This window comes from Equus quagga, chromosome 7 (assembly GCF_021613505.1).
Source record: "Equus quagga isolate Etosha38 chromosome 7, UCLA_HA_Equagga_1.0, whole genome shotgun sequence".
In the NCBI taxonomy this organism is placed as follows: Eukaryota; Metazoa; Chordata; class Mammalia; order Perissodactyla; family Equidae; genus Equus; species Equus quagga.
Window position 1 is genome coordinate 98441279 of NC_060273.1, and position 21683 is coordinate 98462961.

General features: G+C 39.8%; 1 protein-coding gene across 1 annotated transcript in view; it reads right to left on the reverse strand.

Moving 5' to 3' along the window:
- The window catches only part of LVRN (laeverin), a 78338-nt gene extending 56894 nt beyond the window's left edge, over positions 1 to 21444 (reverse strand). Inside the window, exon 1 of the mRNA XM_046665436.1 lies at positions 20637 to 21444. Coding sequence (XP_046521392.1) covers positions 20637 to 21334 — 698 coding nt within the window. The 5' untranslated portion in view covers positions 21335 to 21444. The remainder of the gene's footprint in view (positions 1 to 20636) is intronic.
- Between the last annotated feature and the right edge of the window lie 239 nt (positions 21445 to 21683).

Consider the following 21683-nt stretch of genomic DNA (forward strand, 5'->3'; position numbering starts at 1 on the left):
TCCAGGTTCAAAAGGTCTAACAGACATCAGCTTTGAGAGTCACCACTTTACTAAATCAAACACCGAGCACGGCCTTCCAATTCCGTGACTCAGGTCTCCAGAAAAAAATAACAGAAACTCTGTTGGATTTCACTCAACTATTTCTCTCCCTGGTTTATACAAACAAACAAAAAGGGAAAATTCTCTACAAGACACAGCCTTTCTGGACTCAATCTTAACTGCAAAGATCTGGGCCAGAAAGCAGCACACATGATCTGATTTTGCCACATCAGGAGACCAAAGGCTGGTATTTATTTCCCATCTCTCTCTGCTTTGGACTCAAGCAACCCTGTAAGAATATCCTGATTTCAGAAAATAGAAGCATCCACCGCCCTCTCCTCCCTTCAAACCTCACTGAAACATGCTATTATGGTGCCTATGAAGTTTAGAGTGGTCAGCCAGCAAGGGAGTTAATTTGGGAGACTTTGTCTCCTAGCGGCTCAGTATTGCAAAGCCATCTTCCTGTCCTCTTGAATAGCCAGAGAATCACGGACTCACTACTTTCTTGAGCTGGAAGGGGTCTTAGCAGTCAAGAGCACATGATGCCCTTGGGGATCCATCCACTCAGTAAGGTATTTCATTCCAAATTATTTTATGAGCTCCATATGCCTACAGGTCTAGTTAATAAGTGCTAAATAACATAGCTGGTCAAGAATTAAATAAGACTCCTTGGAGAGTTGTCCCCCCAATTTTTTAAATATAATAACAGACTCAGAAATCAAAATCTCTATAGTAAAGACAGATGTTACACCACTGGCCTGTGGTTTAAAGATTGGCCCCTGAATCATGTTTGTTTATTACTTGTGTAATAGGATCTTAAAATGGAAGTTTCCATCAGGCAACAAAATATAATAGGAGCAAAATTCCAAAGAAAGGTGCCAGACCATGTTATGAATATTTTCAAAGTAAACGGGCTTGAGAACCTGTGGGCCCCTCTGGGGCTTCTCAGCTATATCAAGGACATAGAAGAGTCAAGGAATGGAGACAAAAGAGATCAGAGAAGAGATTTCTTGGTGGGGGAGGGGTGTTATTTTGCCTAGCCGTCATACTCTCAGGGAGTTGGGAGCATGTGCAAGCTTCTAACTCTGAGCTGGGCAAGAAGATCCCTGGAGAGCAGTAGAAGTGTTTCCTGAGGCGGAGAGACCTAGAGGCTGGTGCTCACCTCACTCTTGAGGAAGCTGACATTGACATTGGCTGGAGTCTAACTCCTGCCAGGTAGGAAACTGAAAGGCAAGAGAACTGACTAGCAGAACGAGAAGAGTGCTGCTGCCTTGGCACCCACGTCAGTCCCAGGCAAGGGACGTATGAGTGTTCCTTGGAAGAGCTGTGGGCCCTGAGACAAAGAAAAAGCCAGTAAGGAGACCGTCTTGGGTTCTGTTCAATAGAGCCACCTGGAGCAAGCTAGAGGAGCTTGGAGATGCACAACTCGATGTCTAGGGGCTGAGGAAAGAGTCACAAGTGACCATTAGAATGTAGAAATAGGAGAAACATCTGCAGGGTCAAGGGAATTATAGGAGAAAGAGAAATAGTGAGAAAACTCTGAAAAATCCAGGAAAATAACATCCCGAAGTAAAAAGGCATCTGCTAGACCAGAGTGAGACCGAATGACAAGAACACTGGTTCAAGTAAGAACTGCCCTATGAGTCACCACTCCCTGTCTCCTCTAGTCGCACTGCACCAGGGGTGTTGAAGCAGCAGCTCTCAAATGGAAGTGGAGGACTAGAAACATGAGGTGGAGAAACGGAAGGACCACTACCACTTACCTTACAGGATGAGGCTATCCTGAAGCCAGCCTGAGCTTGGGGAAGTGAGGGTAGAGGGGGAGAAAGGGAGATTTACCAGTAAATTAAGTTTAAAGTTTTGAGTATCACACAGGACTGAATTTTCTAATTTTTGCATCTGGACAGTGTTTGTGACTTAGTGACCATAGATCATCTGTCACCTAAGAATGAGCAGGAAATTGTAGGCTGCTAGAATATTCACGCAGGAGCAGGAAAGATTACCCCAGAGACTAAACTGTAAAAAGACAGTGGGAGAAACGTGGTTGCTTTTTTACTGAACTATGAGGTATGCTTTTGCAATATGCTAGTTACACTTGTTTTTAAAAGATATAGGATCTAAATCTTTAACAAGCAAAACCATCCCATAGAGAAAACTGCTCAGCCACATGAAATATGTGTGTTCAACACCTCTCTAGGATAATGAAATGACCTCTTTTCTCTGTGACACCAAAATCATCCTGTGCCTGGCACTTGAGTTCATTGACCTTGTTTTGAGACTTCTAAATTCTTTCCTAATATTACTCAAATTTCTCTCTTGTGTGTCACACCCTGAGGACTGTGCCAGATTTCCCAGCATAAACAGCGATGGAAGGAGGACTTTCTCAATTCTCTAGTCACTTTTCCTTCACCTGCACAAATTGATTGATTTTGATCACGCTGCTCTCACCTTAATTTGATCCAAGTAAAGATCCTAATTTTCTCCAGCCATTTCACACCAGCAAGCCACTCCCTTCTCTTGATTTTTCTATTTTCATTTCTCTAAATACCTCCAGATTCTGTCTTATCTTTTATAAAGAAAATGGTATGATCAGAAATGCAAGAAGCACTCCTAAAAGACACTTTGAACAAGAATGGGATTATACATTCTTTCATTGAATTTCAAAAGTAGAACAGACCTTGGGAAGTCCCACAGTCTGAATTTACAGATGTGAAAGCTGGGAGTTGATGCAACTGACTAGACAACTAGTAAGTGGCAGGGATGGTACCTGGTTCTGGTACCAGGGTTCCAGCTCCCTAGTCTGGGGTCCCTTCCAGTGCGCTGCCTGCTTTGAAGTACATAATACAGTAAATACTAAAAGCAAACTTAGATATTGTGAAGATGACTGAGGGTTAACTTTATAATTATCAGCATTACCAAATCTAGAAATTGAGACTTCTGTTTTCTACCATGAGGGAGTAACATGGGCCAGAATTAGCCTTCTGCAGAAAACAACTAAAAAACCTGACAAAATACATAAAACAAGCAGTTTTCAGACATTAGATGACAGGAAGCACAGGACTCTGATTCCCAAAAGAAGAGAAACAAACAAGGTGAACATTACGATCACTCTGTCTTCCTACCTGGAAGTAATTTCAGAACTGCAGCACAGGGAAGCGGAACTGACAAAGAGTTTGGTGACCTCATTGAGTTGAGGCCACAGAGGTTTGAGCTTAGGGAGACCTGGATAGCTAGAATTTGCAGGGTAGAGTATAAGAGAGGAGGTAGCTAGGCGGAGAAAGACATCCAGAAATCTACATGGAAGTCCCCTTCAGTCTTTGGTCAAACATTAATCTGCACTTCATGAAGTCACGCAAAGAAAAGCTGTCAGGGAAAGAATAGCTACCAGGGAGGGGAAAGCTGAACAATCCCCAGAGCTCACATAGTGCTAGGAGTTGTTCAAATTTCCACAAGCCAGAGTTTAGAAATCTCCAGAATATAAGGCTTTTTCAACAGAGATCAAAAGGGCAATGCCTGAATAGCAAGCTAAAGTAGCCCTAGATTAAAGGCAACTTTAGATCCGCTCTCAAAAGGCTTAAATACAAGCCGCGAGAGATCAAATAAGGATCAAGAGGATCACCAAATGACTTACATGCCTATCCAAAAGAGGCCAGCGTTCACTAAAGCGATATAACAAAATGCAGCACTTGCAACATAAAATATGTCAGGCACTCAATAAAAAATGAGAAAATGCCCAAATACTTGGAAACTAAATAGTATAGTTCTAAATAACCCATGAACCAAAGAAGAAATCAAAAGGAAAATTAGAAAGTATTTTGAACAGAATTAAAATGAAAAAACAACATAAAATCATTTGTGGAATGCCACTAAAGCAGTAGTTAGTGGAAAATTTATAGCAGTAAATGCCTATATTACAGAAGAAGAAAGATCTTAAATCAATGACCTTGCACTCACCTTAAGAAAATAGAAAAAGAAAAGGAAATCAACACCCAAAGTAAGAAGAAGAAAGGAAATAATAAAGAATAATGCATAAATCATTGAAATAAAAAAATTAAAATAGAGAAAATCAGTGAAACAAAAAACTGGTTCTATAAAAAGATTAATAAAGTGGATAAATCTCTAAGCAGACTAATCAAATTTATTGACTATCAGAAGTGGAAGAGACCTTGGAAAGCCCCAGTCTCTTAATTTACAGATGTAAAAGCTGAGGCCCTGGGAGTTTATGTAACTAATTAGAGAACTAGTAAGTGGCAGGGTTGGTACTAGAACCCAGGCTCCAGCTCCTCAAAGAGAGAAGATACAAATGACCAATCAGGAATGAGAGAGGTGACATCACTACAGATTCTACAGATACTAAAATAATAATAAAGAAATATTTTAAACAACTTTATACTTACAACTTTGATTAAGTGGACAAGTTCCTTGAAAGACTCAAGCTACCAAAGCCCACTCATGAAGAAATAGATAAGCTAACAGATAACCGTATATCTATTAAAGAAATATAATTGTAGTTAAAAACCATCTCACAAAGTAGTTCCAGGCCCAAGTGGCTTCATTGGTGAAACTCAACCAAGCATTTAAGGAAGAAATAATGTCAATTCTATACAAATTCTTCCAGAAAATTAAAGAAAAAGGAATACTTCCAATTGCCCAATCTGGCCTTAGCCCAGGAACCCCAAAGCACTCCAGTCACAGACCCTAATAAAGGCATGTGCCCCAGGTCCTGTTACTTCCATCCTATACCCTGCTTTGACCTCCCCATGTTACCCCTCAAGGCATGCCAGTTTCCTCCAGGACCTGTGAATAATAAACTTCTTTATTTTAATTCCCTTGTGGTCTTTTGTTGAACTATGGCTCACCATCTAACACCCCAGTGTTCTATTTAACAAATGTTAATTTAACGAAGTCACAACAGGAATCAACAAAAAAGCTGCTAAAAGTAAGAAGTGAATTTAGTAAGGTTATAGCATACAAGAGCAACAGACAAAAACTAGCAACAAACAATTGGAAATTGGAATTAAAAAAATACCATTTATAATAGATTTTAAAAATGAAATAGGGATAAATCTGATAAAACATGTAAAATATGCACAGTAAAAATTATAAAACCTCACCAAGAGAAATTAAAGAAGACATAAATAAATAGACATACCACATTCATGGGTTGGAAGACTCAATATTTTTAAAATTTGAATTCTCCCCCAATTGTTCTATAGGTTCAACACAATCCCAATCAAAATCTCAGTAGACTTTTTTTGGGGTAAAAATTGACAAGCTAATTCTAAAAATTCATAGGAGAATGCAAAGGACCCAGAACAGCCTAAACAACTTTGAAAAAGCAAACAAAGTTAGTGCATGAATACTCCCTTATTTCAAGACTTATTATAAAGCTATAGTAATCAAGACAGCGTGGAACTGGCATAAAGATACGCAAAATAGATCAATAGAACAGAATAGAAAATCAAAAAATGTACCCCTCATATAGATGAACAACTGATTCTTTACAAAGGTGCAAAGACAATTCAATGGAGAAAGAATAGACTTTTCAACAAATGGTGTCTGAACAGTTCAATTTCCACATGTAAAAAAAAATTGAACTTCAACCCGTATCTCACACCATATACAAAAATTAACTCAAAATAGATCATAAATCTAATTATAAAGCCTAAAACTATAAAACTAGAAAAGGCATAGGAGAAATTTTTTTGTGAGCTTGGCAGAAGCAATGCTTTCTCAGATACAATACTATATAGCTGATACATAAAAGGAAAACTAGATGAAGTGGATTTTACCAAAATGAAAAACTTGTGCTCTTTGAAAGACACTGTTAAGAGGATAAAAAGACAAAGCACAGACTGAGAAAATATTTGCAAAACACGTATTTGAAAAAAGACCCTTTCAAAATTCAACAATAAGAAACAAGAAAAAGTGGGCAAAAGGTTTGAACAGACACTTTACTAAGATACATGGATGGCAAATAAACATAGGAAATGATACACAATATTATTAATAATTAGGAAAATACAAATTAAAACTGCAATGAGAACCACCTGTTAGAATGGCTAAAATGAAAAGGCTGGCAATGCCAAGTGTTGGTGAGGATGTGAAGCAACCAGAATTCTCCTGGATTGTTGATGAAAATGTGAAATGGTCAAACTCTTTGGAAAACAGTTTTTCAGTTTCTTAAAAAATTAAACATTCACCTACCATATGATCCAGCCATTCCACTCCTAGTTGTTTGCTCGTGAGAAACGAATTCACATAAAGACCTGTACATGAATATTTCTAGAAGCTTTGTTTATAATAGCCCAAAACTGGAAACAACCAAACATCCATTAACAGGTGAATGGATAAACAAATTGTGGTATAGCCATACAATGGAATGCTACCAGCAATAAAAAGGAATTGATATACACAAGGATGAATCTCAGAGTAACTCTCCTAAGTGAAAAAAGTCACACATGAAAGAGTACATATTGCAGTATACCCTTCATATAACACATTAGGAAATGCAAATTAATCTATAGTTATAGAAAGCAGATCCATGGTTGCCTGGGGACGAGGGTGTCAGCGTGGTGTTGAAAGGAAGAATTATAAGGAGGTGCAAGAAATTTTGGAGGCGATGGATACGTTTATCATCTTGATTGTGGTGGTGGTTTCGCCACAACATATGTATACATATGCCAAAACTTATTGAGTTGTACACTTTAAATATGTACAGTGTATTGTATGTCAATTAGACTTCCATAAAGTTGTTTAAAAATTAATAGAAATACAAAGAAGCAAGAAAATGTGCACTATAACCTGGAGAAAAAGAAGTTAGAAACAAAACAAAAATTGACAGAGATGACAAAATTAGCAGACAAGGGTGTTAAAACAGTTACAGATATGCTTAATATGCTCAAGGATATAAAGGAAAACATTAACATAATGAGGAATAAAATGAAAGATATAAAAATGTAGAAATTTTAGAGATAAAAATGCAATACCTCAAGTAAAAATTTCACTGGATGAGATTAAAAGCAGATTGGAGCAGAAGAAAACATATCAAAGGAATTGAAGACAAAACAATTGAAACTACCCAAAATAAAATACACAATGAAAAAATACTGAAAAATAATGAAAAGAATGTCAGCGACCTTTAGGTAATGTCAGGCAGCGAAATAGGTAATTAGAGTCTCAGAATAAGAGGAGAAAACGTAGGGGACAGAAAAAAACGTTTAAGAAATAATGGTTGAAATTTTTTCCAAATTTGATTAACACTATAAACCCACAGATACAAGAAGCTCATTAAACCTCAAACAGGATGAGCAGATGATGACATACTGAGGCAAATCATAATCAAATCACTGAAAACAAGTAATAAAGAGAAAGTCTCAAAAACAGAGAAAAAGGCAAATCACACATAGAGGAACAAAAATTAAAATCCAAAGACTTCTTTTCAGAAACTGTGCAAGCCAGAAGACAACAAAATCACATCTCTGAACTGCTGAAATGAAAAAAATAACAACAAGAATAAAGCTGCTAATCTAGAATTCAATTCTGTCTGGTATTTTCACCATAAGCATTTCACCATAAGCATAAACATGTTTGCCATAAGCATTTTTGCTGCAAACATTTTCACTACATAACTAATTTGCCATACAGCAATTTTGCCAAAAAAGGTAAAATAACTGGTTGACAGTTTGTTTTCATTTCCATCTTTTGGTAATTTTTGGTAACACCGAATTTATTGAATTTTACGGCAGTTTTGCTGTAAAAGATATACATACATCTTTGTCATAAATAAATAAATATCTTACAAGTAGGCAAATCAAAAGAAGACAAAAAAATGTATAATTTTATAAATGAAAGACTTGGAAGACAAGTACTTAGGTACAATCCACAAAATAAAATCAATTGTGTGTGCAGTATTGCCATGAATCTACACCCTGGTTTGTTCTTCTCATTTGGCATCCATCATACTTTTTCTTTTTCACAAAAGAAGTTTCTACCTTCATTAAGAGACATATCAGTTTCCAAATACTAGGATACGTATTTGTAACTGAGCTTTGAATTGCATTGTGAAATGCAATATTGTCACATGTCCATTGATAGATGTTCCAGAACTCTATGGGAAATGTGGGAAATATACAAATGGGAGTACTGCAAGAATTTTGTCAATGGAAAGTAAATAAAACCAAACTGACAATCAGCTGAAATACATTAAGTCTGCCAAAGGTGGTTGATTGACGTCAATGGAGAAATGAAACTAAAAACGGTTAACTCATTATTTTATCTTTTACAGCAAAATTGCCTTATGACCAATTATGCAGCAAAAATGTCTGTGGCAAAAATTCTTGTGGCAAACATGTTTACAGCAAAGATACTTATGGGAAATCTACCTAGAACCGAATTCTATATCCAGCCAAAATATCTCTCAAAAATGAAGGAAAAGTGAAACTTTTTAGACAAATAGAAGCTGAGAGAATTTATCAACAGTAGACGTGAACTTGAAGAAATATTAGCCTTTCAGGTGGAAGCAAAATAATACAACATGGAAACTTAGATGCACACAAAAGAAGGAAGAACATTGGAGATGGTATATATGTTAGTAAATAAAAAGAGGTTTTATCTTGTTAAAAATTTATTTAAAAGTTATTGTTTAAAGCAAAAACAGTAACAATATATTATAGGGTTTATAACCAATGTAGAAGTAAAGTGTGTAGCAACTATAGCACAAAGGAGAGGGAAAATGGAAGGATAGGGTTCTAAGATTCACATATAATATGTGAAGTGGTATAACATCATTTAACTGTAGTCTGTGATAAGTTAGGGACGCACATTGTAAATCCTAGAGCAATCCTCCTGCCCTGTTTCCCCCACGCTACCACAAACAAAAAGATATAGCTAATTAGCTGAGTTAAGATTAAATGGAATGTTGGGGCCAGCCCCATGGCTGAGTGGTTAGGTTCGCATGCTCTGCTTCGGTGGCCTGGGGTTTCACCAGTTTGGATCCTGGGTGCGGACATGGCATCGCTCATCAGACCATGTTGAGGCGGTGTCCCACATAGCACAACCAGAAGGACCTACAACTAGAATATACAACTATGTACTGGGGGACTTTATGGAGAAGAAGAAAAAACAAAGAAGATTGGCAACAGATGTTAGCTCAGGTGCCAATCTTTAAAAAAAAAAAAGATTAAATGGAATGTTAATAACTACTCAATCCAAAAAAGGCAAAAGATAAAAATAGGATAAATAATATATGGGACAATAGAAAACAAATAGCAAGATGGTACATCTAAGCCCAACCAAATTAATAATTACATCAAATGTAAACAATCTAAACATCCCAATGAAAGGGCAGAGATTGTCAGACTGTAAGACCTAACACTGTGTTTTGGTAAGAAATTCACTTTTAATATCAAGACACATATAAGTTAAAAATAGAATAAAAAAAGATGTATAAACAGCAATCATAAGAAAGCTGGAACAGGAAGGTGGGAGAAGATCACTGGATTAGAGCATGGCCCCTGCATAGAGATAGTCTCTCAAAAATGTTGTGGGCAGGTTAGGCAGGGATTGGCATTTCTAATATTGATTTGAAAACTTTAGATTTTTCAAACAAAAGGAAGGCATTTTCTTTACAGTAAACTTAAAAGATCTCATTCTAAACCTTCTCAATCCACTATGTCAATAAGAAAAGGAGATAGTCCCTAGTACTTTGTATTGTTTTTCATGGAGTTAGATCCCACGCTTCTCACTTCTATCCATACTTTATATAAGTCTTTCACACAGTTAATTAAGAGGTAAATATAAAAAAAATTCTCATAACTCATAATGGTACAATATCACCCTAATGAAAGGGATTCCAAGGGATATTTATTAATTGGGATTAGCGCTATCGACAAGGGTCTCATGAAAGGTCAAGCTCATCTTCAAGGGTTACAAGTGAAACATCGTCCTCTACTATTCTCAGTACTGGCGTAACTAATTTTATCCCTGGGAAAGATATTTCAGAAAAAGCCTCCTTGTGCTTTTAAAGTGGCCAAAGACAACTTGTTATCCATTCTGTAGTCCAGGGCCATTTGAGTGACTTGTACTTACAAGAAAAAAAAACATTTTTTTTACTTTCTCAGTGCCCCTGTTATCAGATAACTAAGCGACCCTCAACAAGCTGAGTAACTAGCCTTTAGCATAAGTATCATCTGCAATGGGTTCCAAAGGTCAGAAGCAACTGGTAAAAAATATGGTTTTGTAGTATAATGTTTTGTGAAGTCCTTGATAACAATTGTTTGGAAACCTTGGATGAATTCGACTGTTACAAACTCCAGTCATTCATGTTGGATGAGACATTTATTTTACATGTAGGGGGTTATTAGTCAGAATTTACTTATCAGAAGTCAGATGTGTAAGGAAAACTTATAACTAACTATACTCGGGAACCCATGTTCTCACTGATGGTGGAGGGAAAAAACCAAAAGCTTACCAATTAAAGGTTATTCATTGTGACTGAGTTTAAAACAGTCTTATTTGCGGGGGGGAGCAGGGGGTAGTCAATTCAAAGTCCAAATTCCCTTTCAGGGCTCTTTTATTTCCTTAGGACATGAGAACTAAGAAGCTTCCTCCTATACCCAGATGCCAGATGGGCAAAAGGGAGAGAAGAAAGAGATCTTTTGAAGGAATTCTTGCATTCACTAGACTGGTGTGACTACATTCTCTTGACTGGAATGACTTGTCAACCATTCCTTCATAACAGTCAAGGCCCAGTGGTTCCCACTGATGACATGACCCTTACCTGGGCTCTAGCTCGCATGGCCAGTCCTGGCTGCAACTCCCTTTGAAAGTACACCTTAGGTAACCACCCTACAGCAGTCACTGCAATACAGTTACTTTGATCCCTGGCATGGTGGCCCCTCTGTAGCTCCATAGTCAATATCCTCAGCCCATGTGGGAAATTCTAGATCCCATGAGGCCTCAGATAAATCACAGGAACCATGTGCACTATCTAGGACCCAATGGCCTAAGCCATTTCTATTCTACAAATTAGAAGCCACACTGGCTGCAGAGTCATGCTGACCTTAAAAGAAAAAACAAGCCTCCCGCTCTGACATCTTCCTTATGTACTCTTTCAGTATTTTTTGCTGCATCCTCCACCCTTTATTATATTCTACCCTGTTGCAGGTAATGTCAGTGATATCTTCTCAGATCTCATTATCATTTTTGCTCTCTCGTCCAACAGTCAGCACCTGTGTCTCCTTGTGGAACTGCACTGCCTGCACCCCTAAGGAGAAGACAGCCTGAAAATTAACTTGGCCCAAGGGCCAGTCTGTAATCAATGAATTACAGATGTGAGGAGTACAAATGCTCCTGCTCCCTTGCTCCTGATGGGGACAATTTGGAGGTAAGCCTCACACTCTCTCCAGAACTCTCCTCCATGGGACTTTGATTGATCTCATACCCTAGCTTGGCCTCCTTCCCTTCCCAGTCATACTTCCTCATTCTCCAGTTGGTTTTTCCTGGGATCACTTCCTAAGAAATTACTTTCACAGGAAAATTTGTCTTAGTGTCATACCCTGTCAGAAGGAGGAGTGTAAAAAGTAAAAACACCTGTTCTCTCCACTTGGCTTCTCCCTGTCTTCCCAGCCTTCCTCTCCGTGTTGGAAGGGCTTTCCACTATTCCCCCTTCCTATACAGAAACTGCTCTCATCAAAGCGAGGGACCCTAGGCTGGTTTCATATTCAAATATCAATCAATACAATACAACATATTAACAGTCTAAAGAAGAAAAGTCACATGATCATATCAACTGATGCAGAAAAAGTGTTTGACAAAATCCAACATCCATTCACGATAAATAAAAAAAAAACCTTTCACAAAGAACATGAATAGAGGGGAACTTCCTCAACTTGATAAAAAATATATACAAGAAAACTACACTCAACATCATACTTAATGGTAAAAGGCTAAAAAGTTTTCCCTGAAGATCAAGAGAAAATCAGGGATGTCTACTCTTACTACTCTTATTCAACATAGTACTGGAAATTTTATCCAGGAAAATAAGGCAAAAAAAGAAAAGAAACTGCGTATGGATTGGAATGGAAGAAATAAAATGTTTCTATTTGAAGATGACATGATGATCTACACAGAAAACCCCAAGGAACCCAAAAAACCCTCCTAGATCTAGTGAGATCAGCAAGTCCTAGACAGACAGAAAAACTCCGTATTTCTATATAATAGCAACAAACACATTAAAATTAAAATTAGAAATACAACCCCATTGAGCCAGCTCTGATGGTCTAGTGATTAAGGTTCAGCACTCTCACCACCTCAGCAGCCCAGGTGTGCTTCCCAGGCACAGAACCACACCACCTGTCTGTCAGTTGCCATGCTGTTGCAGCAGCTCACATAAGAAGAACTAGAAGAACTTACAACTAGGACATACAACATGCACTGGGGCTTTGGGGAGAAGAAAAAAACAAAGAGGAAGATTGGCAACAGATGTTAGCTCAGGATGAATCTTTCCCTGCAAAAACAAAAAACAAAAAACAAAAACAAAAACAAAACCCACCATTTATAATTGCTCAAACAAAATTAAATACTTAGGTGTAAATCTAACAAAACAGGTATAAAACACTGATGAAATAAATCAAAAATCTAAATGAATGGACAGACATTCTGTATTTATGGATTGGAAGATTCAATATAGTAAAGAAAGGCAGAAAAATAGTGGAAGACAAAAATAGGAACAAGGAAAAGGGTAACAAATAGGAAATAGTAATAACTATGGTAGACATGAATCCAACTAGCTAGCCCTGGTGATCTAGTGGTTAAGATTCAGTGCTCCCATTGCCACAGTCCAGATTCATTTCCTGGTCAGGGAACCACACCACTAGTCTGTTGGTTGTCATACTGTGGTGGCTGCATGTTGCTGTGATGCTGAAAGCTGTGCCACCAGTATTTCAAATACCAGCAGGGTCACCCATGGCAGACAGGTTTCAGAAGACCTTCAGACTAAGACAGACTAGGAAGAAGGTCCTGATCACCCACTTTGGAAAAAAATGGCCATGAAAACCCTGTGAACAGCATTGGAGCATTGTCTGATGCAGCACTGGAAGTGAGAGGGGGTGCAAAAAGACCAGAATTCTGCTCTGCTGTACACAGGGTCAAAATCTAGTGACAGAACTAACAACAACAACAAATGAATCCAACTATATCAATACCAATATCAGAAATGAAAGAGGGGACATCTCTACAGATCCCATGAACATCAAAAGGATAATAAGAAATATTATGAACTACTCTATGCCCATGAATTTGATAATCTTGATAAAATGTACCAATTCCTTCAAAGACACAATCTGCCAAAACTCACACAAGAAAAGGAAATAAAAGGTGTATAGATTGGGAAGGAAGAAATAAAACACTCTTTATTCACAGATGACATGATTGTCTACGTAGAAAATCCAAAAGAATTGACAAAAAAATTCCTGAAGCTAATAAGTGACTATAGTAAGGTTGCAGGATATGAGGTTAATATACAAAAGTCAATTGCTTTCCTATATACTAACAATGAATAAGTGGGATTTGAAATTAAAAACACAATACCACTTACATTAGCAACTCCTAAAATGAAACACTTAGGTAATAAACCTAACAAAATATGTATAAGATCTATGTGAGGAAAAATAGAAAACTCTGATGAATGAAATCAAAGAAGAACTAAATAAATGGAGAGATATACCATGTTCATGGATAGGAAGACTCAACATTAGCAAGATGTCAATTCTTCCCAACTTGATCTATAGATTCAGTGCAATCCCAATTAAAATCACAGCAAGCTAATTTTGTGGATATCAACAAACGGCATTGAAGATTCATAGTGATAGGTAAAAGACCCAGAATAGCCAACACAATAATGAAGGAGAAGAACAACTTTGGAAGATTGACATACCTGACTTCAAGACTTACTATAAAGCTACAGTAATCAAGACAGTGTGGTATTGATAAAATAATAGACAAATAGATCAATGGAATAGAATAGAGAGCCCAGAGATAGATATACATAAATAAAGTCAACTGATCTTTGACAAAGGAGCAAAGGCAACACAATAGAGCAAAGATAGTCTCTTCAACAAATGTTGCTGGAACTACTGGATGTCCATATGCAAAAAAATGAATCTAGGGGGCTGGCCCCATGGAGTAGTGGTTAAGTTTGGCATTCTCAGCTTCAGTGGCCCAGGTTCACAAGTTTGGATCCCGGGCACAGACCTACACTACTTATTAGCCATGCTGTGGTGGCAACCCACATACAAAGTAGAGGAAGACTGGCACAGATGTTAGCTCAGGGCTAATCTTCCTCAAGCAAAAAGAGGAAGATTGGCAAAAGAGTTTAGCTCAGGGCCAATCTTCCAAAGCAAAAAAAGAGAAAAAATAATCTAGACCCAGACCTTACAACCTTCACAAAAATTAACTCATAATGAATCATAGACATAAACGTAAAATGCAAAACTATCAAACTCCTAGAAGATAACACAGGAGAAAACCTAAATGACTTTTGGTATGGTGATGTCTTTTTAGATATTACACCAAAGACATGATCCATGAAAGAAATAACTGATAAGCTGTACTTCAGTAAAATTTAAAACTTCTGTTCTATAAAAGACAATATAAAGGGAATGAGAAGACAGGCCACAGACTGGGAGAAAATGTTTGCAAAGACACATCTGATAAAGGACTGTTATCCAAAATATACAAAGAACTCTTAAAACTCAACAATAAGAAAACAACTCAATTAAAAAAATGGACAAAGACTTCAACAAACACTTCACCAAAGAAATCATACAGATAGCAAATAAGCATATGAAATGATGCTCCACATCATATGTCATCAGGGAAATGCAAATTGAAACAACAATGAGACATCACTAAATGTCTATTAGAGGGGCCAGAATCTAGAACACTGACAACAACAAGTGCTGACAAGGATGTGGAGCAACAGGAAATCTCATTAATTATGGTGAGAATACAAAATGGTACAGCCACTTTGGAAGACAGTTTGGTGGTTTCTTATAAAACTAAACATACACTTACCATACAATCCAGCAATTATGCTCCTTGATATTTACCTGAAGAAGTTGAAAACTTATCTCAACCTGAATGCAGAGTTTATAGCAGTTTTTTCCATAATTCCCCAAATTTGGAAGCAACCAAGATGTCTTTTAGTAGGTGAATGGATAAATAAACGGTGGTATATTCAGACAATGGAATATTATTTGGCCCTAAAAAAAATGAGTTATCAAGCCATGAAAAAACATGGAGGAAACTTAAATGTATTTTACTAAGTGAAAGAAGCCAATCTGAAAAGTCTACATACCGTATGATTCAAACTATATGACATTATAGAAAAGGCAAAACTATGGAGATAGTAAAAAGATTAATGGTTGCAGGGAGAGAGGAGATGAACAGGCAGATAGAGGATTTTTAGGGCAGTGACAATATTCTATATGATATTGTAATGATGGATATATATGTCATTATACCTTTGTCCAAACTTATAGAATATACAACCTCAAGAGTGAACCCTAAAGTAAACGATGGACTTTGGGTGATTGTTATGTGTCAATATAGGTTCATCCTTGGTAAAAAAAAAAAAAAGTTCCATTATGATGAGTGATCTTTATAATGGGGGAGGCTATGCATGTGTCGGGACAGGGGGTGTACAAGGACTCTCTGTATCTCCCTCTCAATTTTGTTGTAAACCCCAAACTGCTCTTAAAAAAATAAAGCCTTAAAAAATTATTCTTAGAAATGATACCAAAAGCATGATCTATAAAAAAATTGATAAATTGGACTTTATTAAAATTAAAAACTTTTGCTCTCTGAAAGACCTTATTAAGAAGATGAAAAGACAAGCCACAGACTGGGAGAACACATCTGTAAGCCATGTATTTCACAATGAACTTAGATCTAGAATATATAAAGAACTCCCAGAACTCAACAGGAAAATAACAAACAATTCAATTAGAAAATGGGCAGGACACAAAGAGACATTTCATTGAAACTGATAGACAGATGGCAAATAAGCATGATAACATGTTCAACATCATTAGCACTAGAGAAATGCAAATTAAAACCACAATGAGAAATCACTAAACACCTATCAGACAGCTAACAGGAAAAACAGTGACAATACCAAATGGTGTCCACAGTGCAGAGAAACTCTCTCACTCATACATTGTTAGTGGGAATGGAAAATGGTGCAGACACTTTGGGACACAGTTTGGCAATTTCTTAAAAACTAAACATGCAACTACCATACCACCCAGCAATTGTACTCCTGGGCATTTATCCTAGAAAAATAAAAACTCACATTCACACAAAAATCTATACATAATTGCTAGCAGAAGCTTGATTTGTAACAGCCCAAAACTGGAAACAACCAAAATGTCCCTCAATAGGTGAACAGCTAAACAAACTCTACATCTCTACCATGGAATACTACTCAGCAATTAAAAAGATCAAACTATTGATACATGCTACTTGGATGGATCCCAAGGCCATTATCCTGAGTGAGAATAACCAGTCTCCAGAGGTCACATACTGTATGATGCCATTTACATAACATTCTCAAAATGACAAAATTACAGAGATGGTGAACAGGTTAGTGGTTGCCAGGGGTTTGGGATGGTGGGGGGAGAGGTGGTATGAGTATAAAGGGAAAGTATGAAGATGACCTTTGAGGTGATGGAACAGTTCTGTATCTTGATAGTAGTAGTGGTTACACAAATCTACCCATGTAATAAATGACATAGAACAATATACACACATAGTATCAGTGTCAAATTCCTGGTTTTAATATTGTACTATAATCATGTAAGATATAATCATTTTGGGAAACTGGATGAAGGGTACATGGGACCTCTCTGTACTATCTTTGCAACTTTATGTGAATCTGTAATGATTTCAAAATAATAGAAAAATAAATGGGGCACTGATTGTGGGCACCAGAATTATCTGAAGCAACTGTTAAAAATATATAAACTTCCAAACCCCACTCAAAACTCAATGATCTAAAAATTTTCTGTTCTTTTTACATTTTTAATTGTGGTAAAATACACATAAAATTTACCATCTTAACCGTGTACTGTTGAGTACTGTTAAGTACATTCACACTGTTGTGCAACCAATCTCCAGAACTCATTTCTTCTTGCAAAACTAAAACTCCCCACTCCCTCAGCCCCTAGCAATCATCAGTTTACTCTCTGTCCCTATGAATTTGACTAGTCTGGCTTCCTTACATAAAGTCCTCAAGATTCATCCATACAGCAGCATATGTCAGAATTCTTTCCTCTTTAAGGCTGAATAATATTCCAATGTATGTATATACCACATTTGTTTATCCATTTATCCATCGATGGACACTGGGGTTGCTTCTATCTTATGATGAATAATGTTGGTATGAACATGAGGGTTTTGATCTGGAATTTCTGAGGGTGTGCCCCAGGAATCTGCATATTTAATATGCTCCTCTGGTGATTCTGATGCACATTAAAGTTTGTGAACCACTACTCTAATTTAGGATTTTCCAAAGTATAGCTGGAGAAAGATTTTTGGTCGCCCTCAGACACACTGTTATATAGATCTGACTCACACATGAGAAAGTCAGTCCTTTTCCAATTTTATGAGCCATTCTGATTAGATCAAGAGAAAGTCTTAGTTCGGTGTTCTCTTGAATACCTAATTCTACCTTCTCTTTTTAACAAAGAGACAGCAGCCTTCAGATTCAGTCTTCAGATCCTTCAGCAGGCAGTAATATAGATAGAACTTAATAACATTGTTTTGTTTTATCGAATTAGTGCCATTACTTTCTATAAATTGCAAGTGGTTTTCCATTTATGACAATGGGATAGAGCTGCTTTTCAATAAATCTACTTAATATTTTTGTTTAAATCAAGTAACTTTTTTTTAGCAAATAACATGGCTGGAGATAGGTGAATATGGCAAACCCTGAAACAGTGATATGCCAAGGAATGAAGAACACACTGCTCTGAGGGACATTAACATTTGGATCTTGCTCTCAACTTTCTACACATGAAACGAGGGAGCCAGACACTGACACACAGAAGCACATGTCCAAGGCATCCATAGATGGCTTCTATATGGCAGAAGGTGATGGCACGTGCCAAGCAGAGAAAGGCCAAGCGTAGGTGGGAAGCATCCCAAACAAGTTCTGAAGCTAGAAAATCATAACCTAAACCTTAGAAATGTGAGACACTGATGCTCTTTGTATTTTCTGGAATGATTTTCTTTTTCTTTTCCCTTAGTGTTGAGTAAAATTATTTAAAAACATCAGCCTGTCCAGACTCTGACAAGGCGTCACCAAAGAAGAGAGCTAAACATGTTCCAACCTTTGCAGCTGGTATTAAACACCCCGAGAAAAACGTGAAATCAATAGGCCCTTTCTTCCCATCTGGGAATCTTCTTAGACTCATATCTTCCAGGAATGTTGCAGGTTCCATATTTAGATAACACGAGGCTGCTCCGAACCATTATACCCCGAGCTACTGATAGTACCACAGGTTGTGTACCAGTCACCGTCCCTTCCGTCTGGGTTAATTCTCACAACACTGTACAGGCTGGCACTTACTATGACTATTTCACGAATAAGACAACAAACTCAGAGAGGTGAAGAGACTGACTCAAGTCACATGGCTCAGGTTCCAACTCAGGCCTACGGGGCTTCTAAAATCTGCTCCTCTACAAGTTGTCATTTTGACCAGGTTCTTTGTGATCTTGGCTTCAAACGCAGCGGCAGACTCCTTTTCCTCGTGGTTTCAGAAGCAGAGACCTAGAAGACAACTTAGAGGCAACTGCTCCTCTAAGATGCCACGATTCTGGAGCTCTGCCTTGGTCTATCAACACCTGCAGGACTTATTAAGATTTCTGCTTGTTTGAGTTTTAATGTTCTCCAAAGCTGGTTTCTAGTCACCTCTAGAATCACCAGCACAATAGAAAACTGGAAAGAGACTTTGCTTTCCCATGTTTGCTGTGGTGGTTTGTCTGGGCCACAGCCCCATCAAGACAGGAAGAAGCAAGAGGGTGAGCAGATGAAGATTTACTGACTGATAGCAGAATACACCACCCCATATTTGTGCAAGGAGAGTGGTCTTCTTTTTCCTCCCCAAAATCTTGCACCCTGAACTCTACACAGTATTTCAAAATGTTTCCAGTGCCTATAAATCCAGTAACACACTATCCTAATGAGAAACTTCTCGAAACTATTTTTCAAGCATTGATGCATTTTTGAAAGAGAAAAACCAGACACACTGTCCTTAAAAACAAAAGTTATAGATTACACATCCACTAAGGAAGTTTATTAAACTTATTTAAAACCCCCTGAAGTTTTGAAAATAATGCAGGAGACGATTTAGTGGGTAATTTAGTGTTTTTCCCCCCTCAGAGAACATCTGAGAACATTTTCTCTAATAATAAAGGGCAAAGTACATGCAGTTGTGTAAACCGCAAATGCTTCACCAGTGCGTGAGTGGAGATCGCCAGTTTGAAAAGAGAGTTATCTTCTACATAAACCATTTCCCTGGCGCTTGCCCGAGGTCAGTAATGTGATCACAGAGCGTGGAAAGAGGCAATTTTTAAGCTGGAAACACTCCGCGTGGGAGACATTATCTCAAAAGAATGTAAAGAGAACACATGTACGCTACGTGAGCTTGCAAACTCGGGGGGGCGGGGGGGTCTCGCTTTTATTTTTTTTCCCAAAGGAGGAATCCTGAAAGCGCCGCCCCCGACTTTCGGCAGAGCTGTTCAAAGAGCCAGGAGGGGAAGGGAATGCCTCTGCTCGCCAGCAAAAAGAGACGCGGGACCCAGGCAGGGGGTGGGAGAGGAGGATGAATTAAAGGGGATTCTGAAGTTTTGGAAAACCTTAGCAAAAAGAAGAAAGTATAAGAACAAACAGCCCCAACGAGAGTCTATTTGTTGCAAGAGCAGCAATTACAGAGCCCAGAGAAAAGATGTGAGAGCTGAGCGCTGAGGGGCGCTCCAGGAGGGAAAAACAGAGCGGGCAAGGGTGCTATAGGCCGGCGCTGCTCCGACTTTAACGCCCGTGAATCACCGGAGGATCTCGATAAGACGCATATTCTAATCCCCTTGGTCGAGAGTGGGGCCTAAGAGTCTGCATTTGTAACAAGCTCCCAGATATTGCAGCTATTGCTGGTCCGCGGACCAAACTTTGAGTAGCAAGGGATTTGTTCACTGCGGTGAAGAAACTCCAGGTTAGAGAAGACAGGGGCTTTCTGAAAAGGACGATAAACTTAGAGTGACCTTAAAAGGGGCAACTATAGAAACAAACTGGATGGGCAGGGATGGGGCTGAAAACTGGCCAGAGGAAGGACTACGGTCTCGAAGCCTTTCTTCCAAGCAGAATCTCTGGACGGAAGAAGAGGAAGGAGGCGCTCGCCCTCTGGCTTTGGAAGAAAACGTCGCGAGGGATGGGCTGGAGGCTGTTTGGGAAAGGCGGGAGATGCGCACCTGGACGCATGTAAGCAGGTGGACCCGCAGCCCGCGCGGGGGCCGAGGAGGCCCGGACAACCTGCCCTTACCTGCGCTCACCCTGGTCTGTGTAGAGATTGAGGAAGAGCCCCTCCCAGGTGTCCTGGTACACTGGGCCAGAGAAGCTGAGCTGCAGCTTGTAGCGGCTCCCGGGCTGCAGGGCCTCGCCGAGCTCCAGCACCATGTACTCCATGTCCAACGCGAACCACACGTCGTTCACGGGCACGCGGCCTATGGTGGCGTCCCCAGTGACTGGGGACAGAGGACCTCGCACCTCGGCGCTGTCACAGTCCAGGAGGAGGCTGTGCAGCAGCAGCCGCGCGGTGGACACGATGCAGTGCACCGTGATGTTCACGCGGCCAGTGAAACGCAATGCGGGCGCCGAGAGCTGGTCTGGCTGCAGCCGGGGCCACAGCTCCAGCTCATAGTGCAGCGGCACGAGCCAGGGAGGCAGGCGCAGCTGATCCCAGGGTCCTGGGGGCCGCCAGTCGCTCGGGGTGGCCGCCACCGCCGGCTTACGAGCGGGGCCAGGTTTCGGGGTCGGCGGCTGCTCCTTCTGCTTGCGGGGCTGGACCGGCGCGGCGCCCGGGCCCCCGCGGTGCTGCATCTCCGACGACGGGTCGCGCGCGCACTGGCCGTACAGGGCTGCCAGCACCGCCAGCGCCAGCAGGAGCGCGGCGGCCAGCCCGGCCAGCAGCACGGCTACGGCGCGGCTCACGTAGAAGCCGGAGCTGGAAGGGGGCCCCATGGCTGGGGCCTGGGGCTGGGGCGAGGTGAGAACCCGGTGACGGCGGCGGCGGTTCAAACCACAGGCCCGGGCGCTCAGGCATGGGACCCCTGCCCCTCCTCTTTTGTACCGTCCCTCCTCCTCCTCCTCGAGGAACCCGGCAGACAGGAGAGAGCAGTTGGGCCCACGGCTTTCCCCCTCCCAGCGAATCAGATCCAGGTCCCTGCCTACCCACCCCCGCCCCCGCCCGAGCCTAGGGAAGAGGTGGACCCAGCGCACCGAAGCGCGCGCCCCTTCGGGTCCGAAGGAAAAGACCTTGCAGAAGAGGCTCCCCGCGTCGCCGCGGGGAGGGGAGGGTCGGACCAAACTC